The 27,103-nt window shown below is 38.2% G+C and overlaps 1 protein-coding gene across 2 annotated transcripts in view; it reads left to right on the plus strand.

Annotated features, from left to right (window-relative positions):
- Nucleotides 1–27,103, plus strand: part of CENPC (centromere protein C) — a 93,610-nt gene that overhangs the window by 13,862 nt on the left and 52,645 nt on the right. Inside the window, exons 3-7 of one of the 2 annotated variants that reach the window (XM_082726362.1) lie at nucleotides 5,728–5,814; nucleotides 6,506–6,600; nucleotides 11,120–11,210; nucleotides 24,042–24,309; nucleotides 25,245–25,460. In XM_082726362.1, the coding sequence (XP_082582488.1) occupies nucleotides 5,728–5,814; nucleotides 6,506–6,600; nucleotides 11,120–11,210; nucleotides 24,042–24,309; nucleotides 25,245–25,460 (757 nt within the window). The remainder of the gene's footprint in view (nucleotides 1–5,727; nucleotides 5,815–6,505; nucleotides 6,601–11,119; nucleotides 11,211–24,041; nucleotides 24,310–25,244; nucleotides 25,461–27,103) is intronic. The other variant, XM_082726361.1, reaches the window with a different exon arrangement.

The raw sequence follows: 27,103 nt of genomic DNA on the forward strand, positions 1-27,103 counted from the left end.
ATATTGCCTGTAAGGTGACTGTTACTGTGTATTGTCTCTGTTCCTTTCTCATCTATGTTACTTTTAGGCTCTCTCTTTGCTTAGAGGACCCCTTTTAGTATTTCCTATAGAGCTGGTTTGGTGTTTGCAAATTCTTTTAGTTTTTGTCTGTCCTGGAAGCTTTTATTTTTTTATTTTTAATTAATTATTTTAATTAAGATATAATGTATTATTTGCCCCAGGGGTACAGGTGTGTGAATTGTCAGGCTTACACAGGTCTCAGCACTCCCCATATCACATACGCTCCCTAATATCCATAACCCAACCACCCCCTCCATACCCCCTCCCGCCAGCAACCCTCAGTTTGTTTTGTGAGATTAAGAGTCTCTTATGGTGTCTCCCTCTTGATCCCATCTTGCTTCATTTTTTTGTTCCCTACCTCCCAAGCCCCCCACTCTGCCTCTCAAATTCCTCATATCAGGGAGATAATATGATAATTGTCTTTCTCTGATTTATTTCGCTCAGCATAATACCCTCTAGTTCCATCCATGTCATTGCAAATGGCAAGATTTCATTTCTTTTGATGGCTGCATAGTATTCCATTGTATATGTATACACCACATCTTCTTTATCCATTCATCTGTTGATGGACATCTAGGTTCTTTCCATAGTTTGGCTCTTGTGGACATTGCTTCTATAAACATTCAGGTGCATCTGTCCCTTCAGATCACTACATTTGTATCTTTAGGGTAAATACCCAGTAGTGCCATTGCTGGGTTGTAGGGTAGCTCTATTTTCAACTTTTTGAGGAACCTCCGTGCTGTTTTTGTCCTGGAAGCTTTTTATCTTTCCTTCTTTTTCCAGGGACAGTGTAGTTAGATATACTATTCTTTTTTTTTTTTTTTTTTTAAATATTTTATTTATTTATTTGTCAGAGAGAGAGTGAGCGAGCACAGGCAGACAGAGTGGCAGACAGAGGCAGAGGGAGAAGCAGGCTTTCCGCCGAGCAAGGAGCCTGATGTGGGACTCGATCCATGACCCGAGCTGAAGGCAGCTGCTTAACCAACTGAGCCACCCAGGTGTCCCGGATATACTATTCTTGACTGCATGTTTTTCTCCTTTAGTGCTCTGAATATATCATGCCAGTCCTTTCCAGCCTGGCAGATCTCTGTGGATAGATTTCCTGCCAATCTAATATTTCTACCATTGTATAGACCTTTTGTCCTGAGCTGCCTTTAGGATTTTCTCTTTGTCTTAGGGACTTCTAAGTTTTACTATTAGATGATGGGTTGTTGACCTATTTTTATTGATTTTGAGGGTGGTTGTCTATGCCTCCTGAATTCTGGTTCCTGTGTTCTTCCCCAAATTAGGGAAGCTCTGTGCTATAATTTGCACCAGTATACCTTCTTCCCCCTCTCCTTCTTCTGGGATCTAAATTATTCTAATATTGTTTCATCTGACAGTATCACTTATCTCCTGAATTCTCCCCTCATGATCCATTAGCTGTTTATCTCTTTTTCTCAGCTTCTTTATTCTCTATCATTTGGTCTTCTATATCACTAATTCTCTCTTCCACCTCATTTGTCTTAGAATTAAGAACCTCCATTTTTGATTCTATATCATTAATAGCCTTTTTTATTTCATTTTGGTTAGATTTTAGTTCTTTTACTTCTCTGGAAAACGATTCTCTAGTATCTTCTTTTTTTTTTTTTTTAGATTTTATTTATTTATTTGACAGAGATTACAAGTATACAGTGAGGCAGACAGAGAGAGAGAGAGAGAGAGAAGCAGGCTCCCTGCTGAGCAGAGAGCCCGATGCGGGACTCGATTCCAGGACCCTGAGATCATGACCTGAGCCGCAGGCAGCGGCATAACCCACTGAGCCACCCAGGCGCCCTCTCTCTAGTATCTTCTAAGCTTTTTTCAAGCTCAGCTGTTATGTTTCTAATCTTACTAATGTCCGTATTGATTAGGTCCCTTGTGGTTGGTACTGCCTCTTGTTCTTTTTTTTGAGATGAGTTTTTCCATTTTTGTCATTTTGTCCAGAGAAGAATAGATGAATGAGAGAACAAAATGCCAATAGGGTAACCATGATCTCAGAAAAATATACACTAAATGAATCAGAAAAGACCTGTAATTGAGGGCAAAAAAAAGGGGGGAGAAAAAAGAAAGAATATCATCAGGCTGGTGAATAGAACAGAGCCGCACTTTAGATTTTGGGTGTATTTTGGTCTGTTAGAAAAAACTGCCTCCCAGGACACCTGGGTGGCTCAGTGGGTTAAAGCCTCTGCCTTTGGCTCAGGTCATGATCCCAGGGCCCTGGGATTGAGTCCTGCATCAGGTGCTGTGCTCAACAGGGAGCCTGCTTCCCTTTCTATCTCTGCCTGCCTCTGCCTGCTTATGATATCTGTCTTCCAAATAAATAAATAAAATCTTTTGGAAAAAAAAAAAAAAAAAAAAAAAAAGAAGAAGAAACTGCCTCCCAAAATTTTAAAGAAAGAAAATCATGTATATGTATATACACCCTCCCCACATACAAATAATGGTAAATGTGATGAAGAGATGGAATATGACTGTAAAGATGGAAATTAAAAAAGATTTCTAAAAAGTAATTGATAAGAGAAAAGTTGATTGAAAAAAGAAAGAAAAAAAATTAAAAAAAAAAAAGGAAGAGAAACATCCTCAGGCTGGAGACTAGAAGAAAGCCATACACTAGATTTAGGGTATAAGTCTGTTAGAAGAAAGTATATCCCAAAATTTTAAAGAAAGAATAACATACACACACACACACACACACACACACACACACACCCACCCCAACACACATATATATACAAAAAATAAAGTTAAATACAATGAAGTAACAAAAAAATGAATGTAAAATTAAAATTAAAAAAGAGTTTAAAAAAGGTATTGATAAAATAAGATGATTAAAATAAGAGGAAAAATTAAAAAAAAAATAAAATTAAAAAAAATTTGTTTGAAAGACTAAAGAATCATGGGAAAAAAGCCATGAATTCCATTTGCTGTATTCCCCTGGTGCTGGAGTTTTGCTGTTCTCATTGATTGGTAAAATTGGTCCTGGCTGGATGTTCTTGCTGATGTTCTGGGGGAGGAGCCTGTTGCAGTGATTCTCAAGTGTCTTTGCCCTAGGCGGAATTGACAGCGCCCTTACCAGGGGCCAGGCTGAGTACTCTGTTCGGGTTTGCTCTTGGTGCTTTTGTTCCCTGACAACTTTCTGCACAGCTTTGGTGGATGAGAGTGAAAATGGCAGCCTCTCAATCTCCAGGCTGGAGGAGACAAGAGCTTGGAGGCCCACTCCCCAGTGAGCCTTCAGAGAAAAGCTGTCAAACACGCCTGTCTCCCTGGTCTCCAGCTGCACTCTGTGCTCACCTGGCCTGTGCCTGTTTGGGGTCTCCAAACCCAGCAGATTCTTGCAGTGCGCTCCCGTGCTGCCCCTCCTGGTGGAGGAAGGGGGGGGTCTCCCCGATTTGCCACTTGTAGGGTCCTTGCCCGAAAAACAGTAGCCTGGCTGTGCCAGGGATCATGGTTTATGGCAACCCTGAGCCGAGAACGCACTCCTTAGCTCCATCTTTGCAGCTGGCTTCCCTGCTCTGATACCTGGGAGTTGTGCCGCACTCAGGCAACCTCAGTCTTTCTGTGACCCTGAGGCTCCTGAGACCACACTGTCTCAGTGGGAGCTCCACCCCCTCCCCTGGCCTGTCCTTAGCCACTGGAGCTACATCCCTCAGTGGAGCAGACTTCTCCAAGTTCTGATTTTGTGCTCTGCTGCTCTGTCACTTGCCAGGAGCTGGCTGATGGAGGCCTTCTCTCCTCCCCCACCAACCCACCGCGGTCTGTATTTCTGTATATCGCCTTGTGTTTACTTTCCCGAAAGCCTTACCTTTCAGAAAGTGGTCATTTTTCTGTTCATAGAATTGCTATTATTTTCTTTGATCTTTTGAGTCTGTAGGTGTTCAGAATTGTTTGTTAGCTATCTAGCGGAATTCCTGGGACTAGAAGGAATTTAGGTTTCCTAGTGCTCTGCCTCTTGCTCCTAATCTTGACTTTTTTAAAAAGCCAAGTCTCTTTCTAAATTGTCAGACCATCCTTTCCTGGTATGAAATTCTCTAGCTTTAGATCCTTCACTTCCTTTGCTTTAAGATGTCTTATAGTAACCTTGCTTTTTTTCAAGCCATATTAGTATCTGTATTTATGCCTTTCTCGTAAGAGGTCCTGCAAGCCACATAAAAGCTGCATTTTCAGTACAAGATAAAAAGCTATTTAGCAAAATGCAAGGTTTTGTATCTGCTGGCACAGCAGCAAAGACAGCTTCACTAATTTCTTTTTTCACAATAGTCCTTATGCTGCATTTATTTATCTTAAAATAGCAGGCAACCACAGAGGCAGACTTCAGTCTATGGTATATATATAAAGTAATTCAACTTTTTCTTGTAATGTCATGACGATCTCTCTGTTTCTTGGTGGCATTTCCAGCATCACTAGTGGTACCTTGTTGGGTCCCCTGGTGTTATTCGGGGTTTACAGTATTGCACTAAACATAATGAAAAATGGGAGAACTGTGAGATATCACTTTTTACTGCCAATTCGCAGTTTACTGGAGAAGATGAACTGCTCACTCAGAGATGCTTAGTGTTAGATGGCATTTTAAGGGGATACTCACTAATACTTGAGCTCAGCACAACAGCAGCAGAGTGACTGTAAAATTATTACAGTTGTACAGCATGCACTACAGTTTTATGCCATTATGATTTAACTGCATCTTTACATTTCTTCACATCTCTTGACTACAAATAGCACCATGTATTGCATGTATAAGTTTTGATAAATTTTAACTTCTAAAAATAGATTTGTCTGTATTTTATGGTAGTAAATGGTAAAATAGACTAGTATCTACATGTATTTTATGCATTCATGACATACTTAACTTTTTGTTAATTTCTTTTTATATTTCTGGGCTATGTGGTTTGTCTTAAGTTTTTTCAAATTTTTGCAGATCTCCAAAAAATTTTCCAGTATGTTTACTGAAAAAAAAATCTGTATGAGTGGATGAAAAAAAAAATCTGTGTATGAGTTCAAACCCATATTGTTCAGGGGTCAACTGTATGTGTAGAAATGGAGAAATCAGAAAAGATTAGTGGATTGTGTTGATATCAGTATCCTGGTTGTGGTAGTATAGTATAGTTTTACAAAATGTTACCATTGGGGGAAACTAGATAAAAGTGAACAAGGGATTTTCTCTCTTTTATTTCTTACAACTGCATGTGAAACTACAATGAAAATTTTATACTGATTCATAAGCTGCTATTAAGGTTAATAATATTAAATAAAAATGCATTGGAGAACTTGAAGGGAAGACTGTTACTTGGAGCTATTAGTACTGTGACCATGAGTTTTTATTAGTGTTTTAGTATGGATTGGATTTGTTCAAAACCATTTATATTGTTGTTTAGATATACCAGTAGTCTAAAATGGCTTTAGATGTGGCTCTTCAATCAAGGAATGTAATTGTTAATGTAGATAACAGTATACTGCTTTGGATACTTTTCTGGAAACTCTTGGACTCTCAAGTACTTGTTTTGTCCTGAGATAGTAAAAGTGATATTTTCCCCATTAAGTAAAATAGCATTTTATAATGAGATATTAAATTTTCAAAGTAGATGGTAACTTAAAATAGCAAATATCTTCTGGAAATGATATGTGACATTTTCCCTTCCTTCTTATTAGAGCACCTGACATTAAGACGAAGCAAGGCCAGAACATACTGGAAATCTTGCAAGACTGTTTTGAAGAAAATAGTAAGACATCTTAAAGGTGGACTTTGATGGTTGGGTTGGATGAAAATGTAAATTTGTCATATTATTAAATTATTAATATTAAATTCAGTAAATACATTCTGACATTTAAATATATATAAAATATCTTCCCAGAATGTTGAGTACACGTGTAATCCTTTATGTATTTCCTGACACACTGAGGATGATAGTAGCAAAAAAGAGAATAATTTATCATTTCCTTTAGTTCATACTAGATTCTTATACTCTGGGAGTCCATAAATAATTATCATACACAGGAGAAGGTATTTCATATAGTGGGAGTAAATGTGCGGAATACTTAGGATCTCTAAGAGGTAATGTTTGGTGATATGCAGTTCTTTCTATAGAAATGGTGAGTTAGGGCAAAAACTTCTCTAAGTGCTTGTCAGCATTAGAAGGCATTGAAATAAGAGAATAGGCCAACCAAAGAAACAATGGAAAAATATTTCTTCTGTATAAGCACTGAAAGAAGAGCTGTTATATTATTTCTTCAGGAATCTTGTTTGCCTTTTTCAGTTCCTGATGCCGACTAGGAACATTTGAATGTTGAAGTGATGTTTGTACTTAATTTTAAACTAATTGTTTTTAAAGAGTTGTCAAACTTCTTCACATTTCATGTAGGGCTTCTTTTAATTGTAACCAAAAGATTTTATACCGTGTTTATTTATTTATTTACTGCTTTTTTTAAGGTTTGGCCAATGATTTTAGCACAAATTCTACAAAATCATTGCTTTATTCAACACCTAAAACAGGAGACATTTGTATTCAGTCACCAAGCAAAGAGGTAGGTCAAAAAGAAGAGCTGGTATAGCTTTAACAGTTTAATGATGAAACATTACAAAATATACTTCTATTTATTCTAGTTTTTTTTACGTCTTATTCTTAAAAGGGAATCCTATATTCCCATTCTTTTTATCATTTAGAGGTGTTTTGTGACAATTTTGACTTGATGTTTCAAGTGTTTGAAATTGGAGGTCTGGGTGTAGAATTATTATATTGCTGCACAATCATTTTTCACCTCTCCTAAAATAATAATTGAATTAGGTTTTTAGGAAAGTGGGCGGCTGCTGAAGTTCCTAATCCAGGTTGGCAAATTTGGTTATATTCTGAAAACCAAAGTTAATCTATTACTATAAGGAGAATCAGTCTTTTAAAGATTATATCTTTTTTTTTTTAAATTTAATGTTTTATTTCTTATAAACATATATTTTTATCCCCAGGTGTACAGGTCTGTGAATCACCAGGTTTACACACTTCACAGCACTCACCAAAGCACATACCCTCCCCAATGTCCATAATCCCACCCCCTTCTCCCAAACCCCCTCCCCCCAGCAACCCTCAGTTTGTTTTGTGAGATTAAGAGTCACTTATGGTTTGTCTCCCTCCCAATCCCATCTTGTTTCATTGATTCTTCTCCTACCCACTTAAGCCCCCATGTTGCATCACCACTTCCTCATATCAGGGAGATCATATGATAGTTGTCTTTCTCTGCTTGACTTATTTTGCTAGGTTGACCTAACTACAAAATAGCAAACTTTCAAATAGAATTTGTGAAGCTAATGAATAAAGACAAGTTATTCAAAAGTACAATACAAATTGGAGAGAAAAATTACGTAGTACTAGAAATAACATTGATTAGAAATTTAGAAATAACATTGATTAGAAATTTGTATAAATACCTAATTATATAGGTATTTATGAACAATGAAGAGGTTAGGGTTGTGGACCCACCCTTGCAGCTGAAAATCCACTTACAATTTTGGCTTCCCAAACACTTTACTAATAGCCTACTGTTGACTAGAAGCCTTACTGATAACATGAACAGTTGATTAACACATATTTTGTATATGTATTAAATAGCTGATTAACACATAATTTTGTATATGTATTATATACTATATTCTTATAATTAAGTAAGTTAGAGGGTCGCCTTGATGGTGCAGTTAGTTAATCATCTGGCTCATGGTTTTGGCTCAGTTTGTGATCTCAGGGTTGTGAGATTAAGCCCCATGTCAGGCTCTGAACTCAGCACGGAGTCTGCTTGAGACTGTTCCTCTCTCAAAAAAATTTAAAAAGCTAGAGAAAAGAGAGTGTTAAGAAAGTTATAAGGAAGAGAAGATACACTTATGGTACTGTATTTATTGCAAAAAATTGTGAATAAGTGGACCCTCACAGTTCAAACCCTTGTTCAGGAATCAGGTATATATAGCTTTTTGGTTCCAAAGACTGAAAACAGATCCAGAATTAGAGAGCTTCTCTTTAATGTGGTAAATTATATAGTACTGGTGTTTGAAAGTTAAATCAACCTTAAGTTTTCTGAGATAAATTTGACTTGGTCATAAAGTATTAACCTTTTTAAATTAGTTTGCTAGTATATGAAGCATTTGCATCTATGTTCATGAACAGTATTGTCTTTTCTTTCTTTTTTGCAAAATGTTTTTATAGGGCTTTGGTATCAAAGTTATGCTAGGGCTTTCACTCCTCAGTAGGAAGGGACAGACTGCAGTAGGCCAACATTTCTGCTGTTAAAGCTAAAAAGAATGAAATGCGAACAAATTCTAATTTTAGAGACATGGGGAGCTGTGGAAAGAACACAGGCTGGATAAAATTCCAAAGAGAGAAGAATCTTGAGATGAGTTGATGATTATTAATCTTTTTCTTTCCTTAGAAGGGTGTTAGCTTATTTGGTGCAAAAGCTGAGGGCTTTAGGCCTTCCCACACAGAGAGAGTCTATGTGGGAAAGCATATTTTTTGTCAGCTGTGTTGAGATGGCATGACAGACTGGATTCCAGGGATGTTCCAAATGGGTAGGCACTTTTCCTTAAAGAACATTTGTAAGTTCTGGGCCTGGCACAGAATCCTGAGCCAGTTAGGTGGAGTGACATATATAGTCTTGCTATGCCAGGAAGGCAATTGCCAGATATTGAAGCAGTCTGAGGCAAGAGGCTAAAAAGTTGAACAGAAACCTTCACAGGACAGAACTGATGTCTCCCAATATTTAAGGGCTAAGGTGACTTACCTGGCTCTCAGTTTCCCAGGAGACCTCATTCTGAAGAACAGGGTAGTCTAGGAATGGATTGGTCTCATTAAAATTTCATCTTAGACTGACCCATCTTATTCCATGAGAGAGTGAGGATCTGTTCATTTCAGTCCAATCTGCCTAAAAAGAGATAAGATTTCTTTCTACTCTATAGAAAGATTTTGGGAACTCTACTAACTTATTTTGCTAATTAAGCTTTTTGTATTGAGATAATTATAAATTAAGAAGCAGCTATAAGGAATTGAGTGCAAGCCTTTACCTGGTTTCCTCTATGGGTAACATCTTGTAAAACTGTACTTGCAGAATTACAACCAGGATATTGACATTAATACAGGCTTGAGGTTCAATTTCACAATTCTGATATTGTGACCTGAGCTGAAATCAAGAGTCAGACTCTCAACCGACTTAACCACCCAGGTGTCCCTGCTTTTAGTGATTAGAAATTTCATGATATTCCTTGATGTTAGATTCCTCTAACTCTTCTTTTTTTTTTTTAAATAAAAAAATTTTTATTTATTTATTTGACAGATCATAAGTAGGCAGAGAGGCAGGCAGAGAGAGGAGGAAGCAGGCTCCTGCTTAGTGGAGAGCCTGATATGGGGCTCCATCCCAGGACCATGAGATCATGACCTGAGCCGAAGGCAGAGGCTTAACACACTTAGCCACCCAGGCGCCCCTCCTCTAACTCCTCTCATTAAGATTTCTTTTTACAGTTTCTGTTTCTTGCAAATTCCTTGCCTTTTTGTACTAGAGCCTTTTGTCGTATGTCCAGTGAATCTTAGTGGTCTCTTCATATTTGAATGGAAAATTAAAATGGTGATTGAAAGTTCTATTTATGCAGTAAAATTTGTGCCTTGGTAGATTTTACTGTGCTATGATCTGTCTGGGCCATGTCACTGTGGATGTCCAGGTGTTACTATCTACAGGTTTTTTTTAAAACTTGGCTTGGTACGTTTTTCTGACACATGTGTCCTGCTTGGGAGTCTGATTCTAACTACAAATGTTCTCAGCCACGTGGGGCAGAGGGAAGGTACAATTGGATGCTTCCACTTAATATCTCTGTTTCTACTGTATTACTTTTACTTTCGGCTATGTCTGAGTCTATAGTTTCTCTGATTCTGGAACTCAGGAGAGTAAACATCTAATATGACAGGGTTGGAAGAGGAGAGGCTCCGTGACTCTGACTGCTTCTTGTACCTACTTTTAGCAACTCTTCTATTCCTCGACCTCACTTGGAACCCGTCTTTTAGAGGTGCCTTGCACATCTAATTACTGATCTTACTGGTTTCTCCATAAGTATTAATCTGTCTCCTTCTGTGTTTTCTCAGCATGTTTCTCCTCTCTCTGGACTGATTAGTTGCTGCTGATCTGCTTTCCAATTTAAGAAAAGTTTGTTGACATCTGCCATCTGTTCCCTTGTCTTTCTCCTCATACTTCTGGGTTTATACATTTTAAAAAATCCTAATGAGGTTTTAAGAGGAACAGAATATAGTGAAAACTTGCTTTTGTTTCTTTATATAATTGAATTTCATAGTGTATTCACTGAACAACAGTGCAGTGGCTTCCTTATTTATATATTCCCCAACTGGTAGATTTGTTTCCATCTATTCATTATTACAGTCATGTACACTGATGTGCACCTTTGTTCATGCCTCTTTGCGCACCTGTTGTAAACTGTATTTCTGTAGGATATGCACATTTCAAATGAAATTGTTAAATATTGTCAATTTTTTCTGCAAGATGATTTTACCAGTTTTCTTTGCCACTTGTAATGTATGAATGAGATTTCCCTTTTCTAGATTTTTAAAATTTATGACTTGGTATATTTCAAATTTACAGAAGAAAAGATATTATGTAAGGTTATTAAAAATAATATAAATGAGCACTTATGTACCCATCCCTCAGTGTAAGAAATATCCATTCTTCTGCAGCATCAGTGTATCCCGCCGTGTGGTTTATTGTTTTTTTTTTTTTTTTTTAAAGATTTTATTTATTTATTTGACAGAGAGAAATCACAAGTAGATGGAGAGGCAGGCAGAGAGAGAGAGGGAAGCAGGCTCCCTGCTGAGCAGAGAGCCTGATGCGGGACTCGATCCCAGGACCCCGAGATCATGACCTGAGCTGAAGGCAGCGGCTTAACCCACTGGGCCACCCAGGCGCCCTGGTTTATTGTTTTTAAATACTTTTTTTTTCCAATTTAAAAACAATTGTATTTAATCAGAATTACTAATTTTTAATTGCTCTAATGTTATATATCTTTTAGGCTGAATGCCAGAAATCTCATCTGAATTCAGTTCCAGTTTCTTTAAGGAAGAAAGAAGCCTCTGTTCCAAGTGAAGTTGACAGCAGATCAGGTTGGTGGCATCCCCATGGATATTATTTACTTAGACATATTTAAAAGGAGGTGCTGAAAGTGTTGCATGTGTTGGCTTGGGTGACAAATTCATGGGTTAGCCTAGGCAAAGTAGGTAGTGTTTGTTTTTTTTTTTTCACATGAATAATAAACTTTATTTGAATATTTCTTTGTTTTAGTGGTAAGAACATTGATTATTAGGATACAGTAAGAGACATTAAGAATTATTATAGGGCTATAGTTTTAAGAATTTTCAAATAGATTTGGCTTTTTTTTTTTAACAAATAATAAATATTATCTCACATAATTTCTGTGTATCAGGAATTGAGAAGCAGCTTAGTAATTGGATGGTTTTTGTTTGCAGTCTTTCATGAGGTGGTGGTCAAGATGTTGGCCAGTGTTGCAGTCATCTGAGGGCTTGAGGGGTTAAGGATATAGTTCCAAGATGACTCACATGGGTCTGGATGTGAGCAGGAAGCCTTAATTGCTTTTCACATGGCCCTCCATTGGCTTCTTCCCCCCACGCCAAGATTTTATTTATTTGACAAAGAGAGATCACAAGTAGGCAGAGAGGTAGGCAGAGAGAGAGGGAAGCAGGCTCCCCACTGAGCGAAGAGCCTGATGAGGGGGCTCGATCCCAGGACCCTGAGATAATGACCTGAGCCAAAGGCAGAGGCTTAACCCACTGAACCACCCAGGCACCCCTCTCCATGGGCTTTGTGAGCATTTTTTTTAAACTGAGGTATAAATGACTTGTAACATTATGTTAGCTTCAAGTATACAACATGATTTCAGTGTTTGTATACACATAGGTAGTGTTCTTTTCCTCTCTTTTTTTGTTCATTTCCTTTAATTAGTCATATGTGCTGCTACTTTGAAAAGTTTATTTACATTTTAAAATTTAATTTTTATTTTGTTATGTTAGTCACTATACAGTACATCATTAGCTTTTGATGTTGTGTTCCATTATTCATTGTTCTTGTAAAATACCCAGTGCTCCATGAAATATGTGCCCTCCTTAATAATACCCATCACTGGGCTAACCCATCCCCCTTCCCTCTTCCCTCTAAAACTTTCAGTTTGTTTCCCAGAGTCCCATCTCTCATGTTTTGTCTCCCCCTTTGATTTCCTTCCTTTCATTTTTCCCTTCCTTCTCCTAATGTCTTCTGTGGTACTCCTTATGTTCCACAGATAAGTGAAACCATATGATAATTGACTTTCTCTGCTTGACTTATTTCACTCAACATAATCTCCTCTAGTCCCATCCATGTTGATGCAAAAGTTGCTATTTGTCCTTTCTGATGGCTGAGTAATATTCCATTGTATATATGGACCACATCTTTATCCATTTATTTGTTGAAGGGCATCTCAGCTCTTTCTGTAGTTTAGCTACTGGGGACATTGCCCCTATGAACATTGGGGTGCATATGACCCTTCTTTTCCCTACATCTGTATCTTGGGGTAAATTCCCAGTAGTGCAATTGCTGGGTCATAGGGTAGCTCTATTTTTAACTTTTTGAGGCATCTCCACACATTTTCCAAAGGGGCTCTACCAACTTGCATTTTTTTCAACAGTGTAGGAGGGGTCCCCTTTCTTCACAGCCTCTCGTTTCTTGTCGTGTCAATTTTTGCTATTCTGACTGGTGTAAGGTAGTATCTCTGTGTGGTTTTTTTTTTTTTTTTGAATCTTATTTATTTATTTAAAATTTTTATTTTTTATAAACATACATTTTTATCTCCAGGGGTACAGGTCTGTGAATCGCCAAGTTTACACACTTCACAGCACTCACCAAAGCACATACCATCCCCAATGTCCATAACCCCACCCCCCTTCTCCCAAACCCCCTCCCTCCAGCAACCTCAGTTTGTTTTGTGAGATTAAGAGTCACTTATGGTTTGTCTCCCTCCCAATCCCATCTTGTTTCATTGATTCTTCTCCTACCCACTTAAGCCCCCATGTTGCATCCCCACTTCTCATATCAGGGAGATCATTTGATAGTTTTCTTTCTCTGCTTGACTTATTTCGCTAAGCATGATACGCTCTAGTTCCATCCACGTTGTCGCAAATGGCAAGATTTCATTTCTTTTGATGGCTGCATAGTATTCCATTGTGTATATATACCACATCTTCTTGATCCATTCATCTGTTGATGGACATCTAGGTTCTTTCCATAGTTTGGCTATTGTGGACATTGCTGCTATAAACATTCAGGTGCACGTGCCCCTTTGGATCACCACGTTTGTATCTTTAGGGTAAATGCCCAGTAGTGCAATTGCTGGGTCATAGGGCAGTTCTATTTTCAACATTTTGAGGAACCTCCATGCTGTTTTCCAGAGTGGTTGCACCAGCTTGCATTCCCACCAACAGTGTAGGAGGGTTCCCCTTTCTCCACATCCTCGCCAGCATCTGTCATTTCTTGACTTGTTGATTTTAGCCATTCTGACTGGTGTGAGGTGATACCTCATTGTGGTTTTGATTTGTATTTCCCTGATGCCAAGTGATATGGAGCACTTTTTCATGTGTCTGTTGGCCATCTGGATGTCTTCTTTGCAGAAATGTCTGTTCATGTCCTCTGCCCATTTCTTGGTTGGATTATTTGTTCTTTGGGTGTTGAGTTTGCTAAGTTCTTTATAGATTTTGGACACTAGTCCTTTATCTGATATGTCGTTTGCAAATATCTTCTCCCATTCTGTCAGTTGTCTTTTGATTTTGTTAACTGTTTCCTTTGCTGTGCAAAAGCTTTTGATCTTGATGAAATCCCATTAGTTCATTTTTGCCCTTGCTTCCCTTGCCTTTGGCATTGTTCCTAGGAAGATGTTGCTGCGGCTGAGGTCGAAGAGGTTGCTGCCTGTGCTCTCCTCAAGGATTTTGATGGATTCCTTTCGCACATTAAGGTCCTTCATCCATTTTGAGTCTATTTTCATGTGTGGTGTAAAGAAATGGTCCAGTTTCATTTTTCTGCCTGTGGCTGTCCAATTTTCCCAACACCATTTATTGAAGAGGCTGTCTTTTTTCCATTGGACATTCTTTCCTGCTTTGTCGAAGATTAGTTGACCATAGAGTTGAGGGTCTATTTCTGGGCTTTCTATTCTGTTCCATTGATCTGTGTGTCTGTTTTTGTGCCAGTACCATGCTGTCTTGATGATGACAGCTTCGTAATAGAGCTTGAAGTCCGGAATTGTGATGCCACCAACGTTGGCTTTCTTTTTCAATATCCCTTTGGCTATTTTGAGGTCTTTTCTGGTTCCATATAAATTTTAGAATTATTTGTTCCATTTCTTTGAAAAAGATGGATGGTACTTTGATAGGAATTGCATTAAATGTGTAGATTGCTTTAGGTAGCATAGACATTTTCACAATATTTATTCTTCCAATCCATGAGCATGGAACATTTTTCCATTTCTTTGTGTCTTGCTCAATTTCTTTCATGAGTACTTTATATAGTTTTCTGAGTATAGATTTTGTGTCTCTTGGTTAGGTTTATTCCTAGGTATCTAATGGTTTTGGGTGCAATTGTAAATGGGGTTGACTCCTTAATTTCTCTTTCTTCTGTCTTGTTGTTGGTGTAGAGAAATGCAACTGATTTCTGTGCATTGATTTTATATCCTGACACTTTACTGAATTCCTGTACAAGTTCTAGCAGTTTTGGAGTGCCCTTCGCAGATGATATGATACTATATGTGGAAAACCCAAAAGTCTCAGTGTGGTTTTGATTTGAATTTCCCTGATGGCTAATGATGATGAATGTTTTTTCATGTGTCTGTTAGCCATTTGTATGTCTTCTCTGGAGAACTTACTGTTCATGTCTTCTGCCCATTTTTTGACTTGATTATTTGTATTTTAGGTGTTGAGTTTGAGAAGTTCTTTATAGATCTTTGATATCAGCCCTTTGTCTCTAGTGTCATTTGCAAATATCTTCTCCCGTTCCGTGGGTTTCCTCTTAGTTTTGTTGACAGTTTCCTTTGCTGTGCAGAAACTTTTTATCTTGATGAAGTCCCAAAAGTTCATTTTCGCTTTTGTTTCCCTTGCCTTTGGAGATGTGTCTTAACAGAAGTTGCTATGGCCAATGTTGAAGAGGTTACTGCCTGTGTTCTTCTCTAGGATTTGATGGATTCGTGTCTCATCTTGAGGTCTTTGATCCATTTAGAGTTTATCTTTGTGTATGGTATAGGAAAATGTCGAGTTTCATTCTTCGTATATCGCTATCCCATTTTCCCATCACCATTTATTTAAGAGACTTTTTTGCCTTGGATATTTTTTCCTGCCTTTTCAAAGAGTAGTTGACCATAGAGTTGAGGGTTCATGTGTGTAGTGTGTATTTTGTTCCATTGGTCTGTGTGTCTGTTTTTGTGTCAGTAGACTGTCTTGATGATTACAGCTTTGTAATACAGCTTGAAGTCAGGCAACATGATTCCTCCAGCTTTGTTTTTCTTTTCAACATTTCCTTGGCTATTTGGAGTCTTTTCTGGTTCCATACAAATTTTAGGATTTTGGTTCCAGCACTTTGAAAAATGCCATTGGTATTTTGATCAGGATGGGGTTGAAAGTATAGATTGCTCTGGGCAGCATAGACATTTTAACAATGTTCATTCTTCCAATCCATGAGCATGGAATGTTTCTCTGTTTTTTGTTTTTATGCCTTCTTCGATTTCTTTCATGAATGTTCTGTAGTTCCTAAAGTATAGATCCTTTACTTCTTTTTTTTTTTTAAGATTTTATTTATTTAGGGGCGCCTGGGTGGCTCAGTGGGTTAAGCCGCTGCCTTCGGCTCAGGTCATGATCTCAGAGTCCTGGGATCGAGTCCCGCATCGGGCTCTCTGCTCAGCAGAGAGCCTGCTTCCCTCTCTCTCTCTCTCTGCCTGCCTCTCCATCTACTTGTGATTTCTCTCTGTCAAATAAATAAATAAAATCTTTAAAAAAAAAAAAAAAAATATTTTATTTATTTATTTGACAGAGAGAGATCTCCAGTAGAGAGAGAGAGGGAAGCAGGCTCCCTGCTGAGCAGAGAGCCCGATACGGGACTCGATTCCAGGACCCCGAGATCATGACCTGAGCCGAAGGCAGCGGCTTAACCCACTGAGCCACCCAGGAACCCCTAGATCCTTTACTTCTTTGGTTAGGTTTATTCCAAGGTATCTTATGGTTTTTCGTGCTATAATAAATAGGATCAATTCTCTAATTTCTCTTTTTACAGTTACATTGTTAGTGTATAAGAAAGTAACTGATGATTTCTGAGCATTGGTTTTTTATGCTGCCACATTACAGAATTGCTTTGTTCTAGTAATTTGGGAGTGGAGTCTTTCAGGTTTTCCACATAAAGTATGTCATCTGTGGAGAGAGTTTTACTTCTTCTTTGCATTTGAATACCTTTTATTTATTTTTGTTGTCTGACTAGTTGTTAGGACTTCTAGTGCTATGTTGAACAGTAGTGACGAGAATGGGAATTCTTGTCATGTTCCTGATCTTAAGGGAAAGGCTCTCAACATTTCCCTATTGAGAATGATATTCGCTGTGGGTTTTTCATAGATGTATTTTATAAAACTGAGGAATGTTCCCTTTTTCCCTATACTGTGAAGAGTTTTAATCACGAAAGGATGCTGTATTTTGCAAATGCTTTTTCTGCATAAGTTGAGAGGACCATGTGGTTCTTTTCTCTTATTTATGTATTCTCTCACATTGATTGATTCACAATGTTCAGACACCCTTGCATCCCAGGGGTAAATCCTTCCTGATTGTGTGGTGCATAATCATTTTAATGTACAGTTGGATCCTATTAGTTAGGATCTTGCTGATTATTTTGGCATCCATATTCATGACGGATATTGGTCTGAAATTCTCTATTTTGATGGGGTCTTTGCCTGGTTTTGGGATCAAGGTAATGCTGGCCTCATAGACAGAGTCTGGAAGCTTTCCTTCTATTTCTGTTTTTTTTTGAAACAGCTTCAGGAGAACAGGTATTATTTCTTCTTTGAATGTTTGGTAGAATTTCTCAGGGAATCCGTGAGGTCATGGACTCTTGTTCTTTGGGAGGGTTTTGATCACTGTTTTAATCTCGTTACTGGTTATTGGTCTATTCAGGTTGTCAGTTTCTGTTTCAGTCTTGGTAGTTTATAGGTTTCTAGGAATGCATCCATTTCAGGTTGCTTAATTTATTGGCATATAGCTGTTGATAATAATTTCTGATAATTGTTTCTGTTTCCTTCGTATTAGTTGTGATCTCTCCCCTTTCATTCATAATTTTATTAATTTGACTCCTTTTCTCTTTTCTTTTAGATTAAGTGTGGCCAGTGGTTTTATTGATCTCATTAATTCTTTCAAAGAACCAGCTTCTAGTTTCTGTGTTTTACTGTATTTCTGGCTTCTAATTCATTGGTCTCTGCTCTAATCTTAATTATTTCCCTTCTTGTGTGTAGGTAGGCTTAATTTGTTGTTGATTCTCCTGCTCTTTAAGGTGTAAAGAGAGTTCATGTATTTAGGATTTTCTTGGTTTTTTTTTTTTTTTTTTTTTTGAGTGAGTCTTGGATGGCTATATATTTCCCCCTTTGGAATGCCTCTGCCATATTCCATAGGTTTTGGACCAATGTGTTTTCCATGGTTTCCATGGAATTGTTTAAGTTCTTCTTTGATTTCCTGATTGACGCAAACATTTCAAGCAGGATGGTCTTTAGCTTCCAAGTGTTTGAATTTTTTCCAAACTTTTTCTTGTGATTGAGTTCCAGTCTCAGAGCATTGTGGTCTGAGAATATGCAAGGAATAATTTCAGTCTCTCAGTCTTTTGGTATGGGTCGATACCTGATTTGTGACTCAGAATGTGGTCTCTTCTGGAGAAAGTTGCCTGTGTGCTCAAGAAGAGTGAGTATTCTGTTGTTTTAGGGTGGAAGGTTCTGTATATGTCTGTGAGGGCCATTTGGCCCGGTGTGTCATTTAAAGCACTTCTTTGTTGATTTTCTGCTTAGATGATCTGTCTATTGCTGAGAAATGGACTGTTGAGTGCTCCTATAATTAATGTATTATTATCAATATGTCTCTATTTTGGTTAACAGTTGGCTACTCCCATGTTGGGGGCATAGATATTTACAATTGTTAGATCTTTTTCCTGGATATACCATTTAAGACTGACATAGTGTCTTTCTGTATCTCTAACCACGGTCTTTAGCTTAAAATCTAATTTGTCTGATATGAGAGTTGCCACCCCAGCTTTATTTTGAAGCCTGCTGGCATGAAAGATGCTTCTGTATCCCTTCACTTTCAGTCTGGATGTATCTTTAAGTTCAAAATGAGTCTTCTTTAGACAGCATATGGATGGGTCCTGTCTTTTTATCCAGTGTGCGACCCTGTACCATTTTATGGGAGTATTTACGTCATTCACGTTGAGAGTGATTATTGAAAGATACGATTTTATTGTTATTGTTAAGCTGGTGAAGTCCTTGTTTCTATAGCTTGTCTCTGTAAATTTCTGTATCATTCTTGGGGTCTTACTCCTTTCATATGAACCCCCCCTTAACTTAATAGTCCTCGAAAATCTCTTAATATTTCTTACAGCTCTAGCTTAGTGGTTACATATTCTTTCAGTTTCTGCCAATCTTGGAAGCTCTTATCTCTCCATCCATTCTAAATGACAGCCTTGCTGGATCAAGTATTCTTGGCTGCATGTTCTTCTCATTTAGTACCCTGAGTATGTCTTGCCAGCCCTTTCTGGGTTGCCAGGTCTCCATGGACAGGTCTGACGTTATTCTGATGTTCCTCCCTCTGTACGTAAGGAATCTCTCCCCTAACTCCCCTTAAGATGGCCTTGAGATTCCTTGACACTGGAATGTTTCATGGCTTTATTTATTTGTCTAATTCTGTTTTCAGTGTTTTCATGGATTTTAAGCTGTTTGTTCCAGGCCTCCTCCTGTTCCTTCTTTTCTTTTTCTTTTTTTTTTTTTTAAAGATTTTATTTATTTGTCAGAGAGAGCGAGCGAGAGCGAGCACAGGCAGACAGAGTGGAAGGCAGAGTCAGAGGGAGAAGCAGGCTCCCTGCGGAGCAAGGAGCCCGATGTGGGACTCGATCCCAGGAGGCTGGGATCATGACCTGAGCCGAAGGCAGCTGCTCAACCAACTGAGCCACCCAGGCGTCCCCTGTTCCTTCTTTTCTATCAGTTAGTCTTCTAGATTATTAATTTGTTTTTCTGCCTGGTTTACCCTGACTGTTAGAGTATCTAGATTAGATTGGATCTCATTGATAGCATTTTTAAGTTCTGCCAAATCAGCTCTCATTTCTGCCCTTAGAGAATTAGTCGTTTTCTCCATTGTAGTTACTGTTGCATAACTGTTACCCTGAAGTCTATTTCCGACATCTTGCTCATATCCATATCAGTTAGTTCTGTGGCAGAGGTCACAGTCCCTGAATTTTTCCTGTGTTGGGGGTTTCTTCTCTTAGTCATTCCTTTGAGGCGTGGTTGAGGGAATGTACAGAGTCCAGACTATTGACCACAACCAAAGCAAGATGCACCTGTTTTATAGGGACCTTAGGGTTGTTAGCCTCTTGTTCTTCTAGCCTGTCTCCTGAGGGAGGGGCCTGCCACACTGTTACTCAGGCAACCGTGTTTGGGCAGAGTTGCCCTGCCTCCAGTGGGCAGGGGGGGATGCTCAGTGAAGACTAGGTTTTTGGGGCTTTTGTTTGCTGGGCGCTTTCACTAGCGGCTTTCTGTGTCTCTTCCAAGAATCAGAGCAGAAGTGACTTTATCCAGTCTTTTGACTCAGACCAGAGAGATCGCAGTCTCTTCTCTAGAGAGCCCTCCAGGTCACACTGACTCTGTTTTTGTCTGTGCCGCTAAAAACCAGAGCGTTCTGGGTTGTATGCCCCACAGCAGTATTACCAGTCTTTACTTCCAGGTTCAGGCATGTCTCTGCCCTTTGTACTTCTGAAACTGCCAGCTGCCCGCAGTTTGCACTTGCCCCCCTGCAGCTCCAGGTTTCAGTCTGGGGGCTGCCCCCAAACCCTCTCCCTGCAGTTTGCTACCAGTCTGTGAGTCTCTGCCTGGTCCCCCATGCAGGAGGCTTTTGTGCTCAGCAGCTCAAGATCCCAGAGTCTCCCTCCACCTTCTGTTTATCTTCCGATATCTGCCCACAGAATCACGGCTCCCTGCTTCACACCTCAAAACCAACCGCTGGAGATACTCTGTAGAGATCTGGATATATCTTCTTACATTTTTGGGCTGATTTCGTGGGTGTTCAAACGATCCCTTGTCTTCTACAGATTTTGTTTATGGTATCTTTAACCATATGATGAGTAAGATTTTTTATTTTAATTGTCAGATGTGTGACTTTTATATTTTTTGACCTTGTTTTGGTTAAAAAGTCCGTCTTATCCTAATGGTAAATGTAGAATCTTAGCTTTTCATCTTTTTTAAAGAAGTTTTTATTTAACTTCCGGTTTGTTAACATACCATCTAATACTAGTTTCAGGTGTAGAATGTAGTGACTCAGCACTTCCATAGAACACGTGGTGCTCCTCACAGGTGCCCTCTTAGTCCCCATCACCTGTTTCCCCCATCCTCCCACCCACTTCCACTCTGGTCACCATCAGTTTGTTCACTGTAGTTAAGAGTCTGTTTTTGGGGCGCCTGGGTGGCTCAGTTGGTTAAGTGACTGCCTTCGGCTCAGGTCATGATCTCAGGGTCCTGGGATTGAGCCCCATATTGGGCTCTCTGCTCAGTAGGGAGCCTGCTTCTCCCCTGCCTTTCACTCCCCCTGCTTGTGTTTGCTCTTGTGTTTCCACTTTTAGTCTATTATGAATAATGCTGCTGTGAATGGGAGTGTACAGATAACTCTTGCGGTCTCTGCTTTCAATTCTTTTGGATACATACCCCAAAAAGAAATTATTGGATTGCATGGCAATTGTATATTTAATTTTTTGAGGCACCACTAGGCTGTTCCTTGTAGTGGCTGTGTAATTTTACATTCCTACCAACATTGCATAAGGGTTCCAGTTGCTCCTCATCTTCACCAATACTTGTTACTTTCGGTGCATGTGTGTGTTTTGTGATAATAGTCATCCTAATGGGTGTGAAGTAGTAATCTCATTGTGGCTTGATTGTTCATCATTGTCATTAGGAAATTTTAAATTAAAATAATAATTAGATCCACTGCACACTGAAAAGAATGGGCTAAAATCCAAAAAACTGATTTTCCTTTGTAACTCGTTTCTTTGAGAGTTTGTCTTTTCATTTGTTTCAGGAGAAACAAATGAAAGTCAGTTCATAATTGTTAAAATATTTTTTATGATGTATACTTTAAAATTCTTATTAAATAATTTCAACATTTGATTCATCTTGTCTATTTGTGTCCATTGATCATATTGTTCTTATTCAGGTTGTATATTTCTGGTTTTTGGTATAAGCAGTCATTTTTATTGTATTCTTGACATTTTGGTAATTATTTTTGGAAACTCTTGATTGTATTTAATTGTATTTGTATTTAAATTGTTTATTATAACATATAGTTTCCTCATCTTGGTTTAATGTGTAGGTTCTTGCTCACTTTTGTGGATTTTATTTCCAGTGACAGTTAAGTGTTAGAGTCCTAGCAGTGGTATTTTGTTCTGTTTTGTTTCCTAATGCTGCTGAGATTCCTCCTTAGTTCTTCTTGCTGGTGCTGTGTCAGGTGAATGGAAGGTGCTTCCTGAGTACCCCATGTCCTCATTCATTCAAATGAGGGTTGGGGTCAGAAGCTGTTGGGATTGGATCTTCTTAAATCACTGGGTAGAGGACAGGGGGATGGGGGTGTAGTGTTCTTTTATGTTCTTCCTGCTTTAGATTAGACTGCTCACTGGTACCCTCATTGTTGTCAGTACTAACCGTGTTTCACAGTGTCGCCTGTGAGGCAGTGGCTGGGGACCTCAGAGGCTTCACTACTTTGCAGCTGTTTGTGGATCATATGGTCTGCTGTCCTTGATTGTTGAAGTGGGGACAGTGTTGGTTGAGGGACAAGGTTACTCTAGGACTTTGCTCCTCTGCTACTACTATAACTTAGAACTTATGGAGTGGGTCCTGGCATGGTCGAAGGCTTTGCTCCTCTTATAGCGCCACTGCAGAATGGAGTATTTAGTGGCTCAGCTTGTGGAATGGGAGTTGGGGTTCCCCATTATGTCTATGTTGTGTTTCCCTTCTCCAGGTCTTTTGGATGGAAAATGCAGGGTTTTTTATCCCCTTGTTTGTGGTTCAGGGTTGCACACCTCTCTAGAACCCAGTCTAGGGATTCGTGGGAGATAAAGGGAAGGTACTGTCTTTTGTTGCTCAAGACTTGAGGTTCCTAGCAAATATGCCTCTTTCCTTCTAGCTCTTAGAGTTCTCTTATTGTTTTGATGGATATGTACTATTAGCTTACTTGTATTTGGTGGGAAAAACAGAGAAAACTGAGTATACTCTCTTGTTCTATAACCTTCACAAGCTCCTTTTTGATTATATTTAAAATTTTTAATCTTTGCTTTTTTTTTTTTTTTTAAACATTTGGGAATATCCTTCCCATGGTGGAGGAGCATTTTTTTTTTTAAATTTTTATTTTTTTTAAAGATTTTATTTATTTATTTGACAGAGAGAAATCACAAGTAGGCAGAGAAGCAGGCAGAGAGAGAGAGGAGGAAGCAGACTCCCTGCTGAGCAGAGAGCCCGATGTGGGACTCGATCCCAGGACCCTGAGATCATGACCCGAGCCAAAGGCAGTGGCTTAACCCACTGAGCCACCCAGGCGCCCCTAATCTTTGCTTTTTAAAAAAATTCTTTATTATTTGAGAGAGGTTGAGTGCATGGGAGTTCGGGGAAAGGGACAGAGGGAGAAAGAAACCCATGCTGACTCTGTGCTGTGTGTGGAGTCCAACGTGGGGCTCAATCTCACCACCCTGAAATCAGGACCTGAGCTGCAATCAAGAGTTGGATGCTTAACTGATACTGAGCCACTCAGGTGCTCCTAATCTTTGCTTTTTCAGAGTATGAATCAATATAAATAATCCCCAACAGTTCTACTTTTTCTTTGATATTTGAGGGTATAAGCCTAAGAGAATATGTATTTTCTTTCTTTATTTATATATATGTGTATATATATATATATGTACATGTGTATATGTGTATGTATATAAACTTTTATGTATAAAGAATATTTTTATATGTATATCTTTACATATATACACATATACAAATCTTTTATATATCTCTATACATATCTGTTATGTCTCTGAATAATCTCTGATTATTTCATGAATCAGAACTTTTAAAGGCCTTATATAATTTATTTATTTATTTTTAAGATTTTTATTTATTTATTTGACAGAGAGATAGCACAATTAAGCAGAGCAGCAGACAAAGGGAAAGAGAAAAGCAGGCTCTCTGCTAAGCAGGGTGCCCGATTTGGGGCTTAATCCCAGGATCCTGGAAACATGACCTGAGCCTAAGGCAGCTGCTTAACCAGCTGAACCACCCAGTCGCCCTTTATTTATTTTTTTAAAAATATTTTATTTATTTGACAGAGAGAGATACAGTGAGAGAGGGAACACAAGCAGGGGGAGTGGGAGAGGGAGAAGCAGGCCTCCCGCTGAGCAGGGAGCCCAGTGGTGGGGCCCGATCACAGGACCCTGGAGTCACCGCCTGAGCTGAAGGCAGCTGCTCAACAACTGAGCCACCCAGGCGCCCTGCCTTTATGTATTTTAGTCATAGATCTTTGATTATAAACTAAATGAACTGTGAGTCTTCTGAAAACTATTTCTAGTTATTGCTGCTGAATTTTAAAAAGCACATTTGATTCTAATAGTATTATTTTAAAAGTTTCTAATGTCTTCATATAATTTTCTTCCAGGTCAGGACCATGAAGTTCATCAGCAAATTTTGACAGCTGGTATTGGTTCTAAAAGTACACCTGACTCGAGAAAAATGTCGAGTAAAAAATTAAAAGATTGTCACAGTGAGGCTGATAAGGAATTACACTTACCAGTTGGTTCACCTTTTGTTCTTTCGGATGCAAAAGCTTCTGTATCACAAAATGTGATTTCATCCATTGCCAAAAAAAAAAATTCAGTAAATACATTGTCTTCAAGTATGGAGATTTCTCTTAAAACCAGGAAAAGGTGAATTTTTATTTACTGAAATAATATCAATCTGCTTAAAAATTTTAAAGTTATTTATTAATTAATTTTTAAATTTATTTTTAATGTATTTTATAGTAAGTATTGAGGAATATTAACATGAGAAGAGCATAACATGGTTCAGTTTATATAATAAGGAAGGCTTAAAGTATACTTCAGAGAAGTTTGTGGGTAAACATTTCTGTAGTTTATGGAAAAAAGTGTTTTCTTCTGATAATATGTTTTCTGTGTCTTCCTAAGAGTGTTTTCTCTATGTCATTTGTAATTACAGTGGTAGGTATATATTGGCTCATTTCTAGGGTAGCAAAGGATAAGTATTTTGAAGATAAGTTGTGGTGAATTATTGTCTATTTCTTGGGGCTCATTTTGGCCTTTAAGAAGCAAAGTAGATCATTCAAAGTCCTTTGCTACTGGGGACTTCTGCGGTGAGTGTAATTAATGTCTGTCTAGTGTCTTGTGTAATTCTTGGAGCCAAGGAGTTAAATACATTCTAAGATTTTGCTATTCAAAATGTGGTATGCAGTTCAGGATCAAGAGCAATGCATTATCTGGCAGCTTGTTAGAAATATAGAATCTCAAACCCTATTCTAGACCTCCTAACTCAGAATCTACATTTTAATAAGATTATTCAGATGATTGAAAATCTTACTAAATGTTTGAGAACGAGTCCTTTAAGCTACAGAGTTTCTTGGTCTTTTCTCTTTTTTTCTCACTGACAAATAAGAAATTTAATTTTCCTGAGCAATTGCCTTGTGTATTTTAAAAGATTACAAATCAGAATTTTTAGACATTAAATAAAGGGCTTGTGAAAAATTTTGTATTTGGTCTGTTTTGTTACTGAGGGGAGTTCAGGAGAACTCCAAACTCAGCAAACTGTGAGAGTATTTATTCAACTTGCCTTCCTTTCAACTTTTTAGGTTAAACTTTGAAGATAAAAATGCTTTGAAGGAAGTAGAAATAGCAAATAAAATACCAGAAATAGAGGATAAAGGATCAGAAGAACCACAAGAGAGGAAATTGTCAAGGGCATCTCAGAAAAGAGTACCAGATTTAGAAGATGAAATTCATCCACAAACTAAAAAGAGTTTTTCAACATTGTTTTTAGAAACTGTAAAAAGAAAAAGTGAATCCAGGTAAGTTATTAAGAAACTATCCTTTGAGTCATTTTTTTCTTTATATTCTGTAAACAATATCAAGGATTCTTAATGCTGTTTAACTAAAAGTTAATCTTAATTGGTGCAAGTTTTAACTGAAATTATGCCTAACCCTAAGGAGAGTGTAGTTTCTTACCAGCAAATCACCCCCAAAGCCATCATTAGGTACTTAGTAAATTAAATGTGAAAGACAGTTTATTCATAATTCATTGCTTTCATTGCTGATTCAGTGCTTTTGCTCCTTAGCACTTTCTAGTCTGTATGCTATCAAAGAATGAAGGCAGTATTTAGAGACAGAATTACGTTGTGGTGTATTTCACTGTTAAGAGCTTTAATCTTCTTTCCTTTTCTTCTTCTTGAGTTAATAAAAGTGTGATCCTAGAAGAAATTTTAATCTGTTCTTGCCTACTAAAAAACCTTCAGAGGTTCTTTAGTGTCCACACTGTGATTCTTAACTATGGCTGCACATTGCAGTTAACTAGAATTAATGGCAGTTAGAGATGGGAACCCCTGACCTAGAGAAACTTCAGATTTTTTTGGCTGGTATTTATGGCCTTCATTCTCCCTAGTTAACTCTTTCTGCCAACTTGCTCGTACACATTTCCATTTGTCCCCGTTTTGGCATACCATTTTCCCTTGTCATATGCCAATCTCCTTTTTCCTTTCTGGTGACATCGGCTTCTTGGTTCGTGGATGGCTATTTTCTTGCCATAACCTCACATGGCAGAGGTGGTAAGGGGGTTTTCTGCGGCTTCTTTGATGAGGGTATTAATTCTGTTCATGAGTGTGGAACAGAATTAATCACCTCGTAAAGGCCCCACCCCCAAATACTACCCCATTGGGGATTCGGTTTCAGCTTATGAATTTTGGAAGTATACAGATATTTAGTCTGAAGCAGGTGTCAACATTGTTTCCTAAGGATATTATCATCAGTTAGAATAATCTTGATGTTATGGAAGTCCCTTGAAGTAAAATAGAGGAGCAGAGTTAGAGAATTCTTTTATTTATTTATTTATTTATTTATTATTTATTTGACACAGAGAGAGAGAGAGAGAGAGAGAGCGAGCGCATGCTCATGGAAGCACAAACGGGGAGTGGCAGGGAAAGGGAGTAAGGGGCTTTCCGATGTGGGGCTCCCAGGACCCTGGGATCATGCCTGACCTGAGCGGAAGGCAGATGCCTAACTGACTCAACCACCTGGGCACCCTTAGAGAATTCTTATTGGCTGGTTTAGGAAGGCTTAATTTTTAAATTCTTAGCATTACTTTCTTATGTATAAAAGTAAACAGATAACTGTGAGTTATATACAGTAAAGCAAATTAAATCTATTTTTAACAGATTGGCTATTTCTTTAAATGTTGAAAAGTAACATTTCTGTTTAAACATTCATTCATTATGGTTTTCTGTTTGTATTGACTTTGTTTTTCATTAGACTTTCTAGTTTTCTAATTACATAAACTTGCAAAACTCTACCTATTAGAAGAAAGTATATTTCTTAGCATATATACACACATACATACATTTTTTTTTTAAGATTTTATTTATTTATTTGACAGATCACAAGTAGGCAGAGAGGCAGGCAGAGAGAGAGAGGAGGAAGCAGGCGCCTTGCTGAGCAGAGA

The sequence above is a fragment of the Mustela nivalis genome, assembly GCF_964662115.1.
Source record: "Mustela nivalis genome assembly, chromosome: 4".
NCBI classification, from domain to species: domain Eukaryota; kingdom Metazoa; phylum Chordata; class Mammalia; order Carnivora; family Mustelidae; genus Mustela; species Mustela nivalis.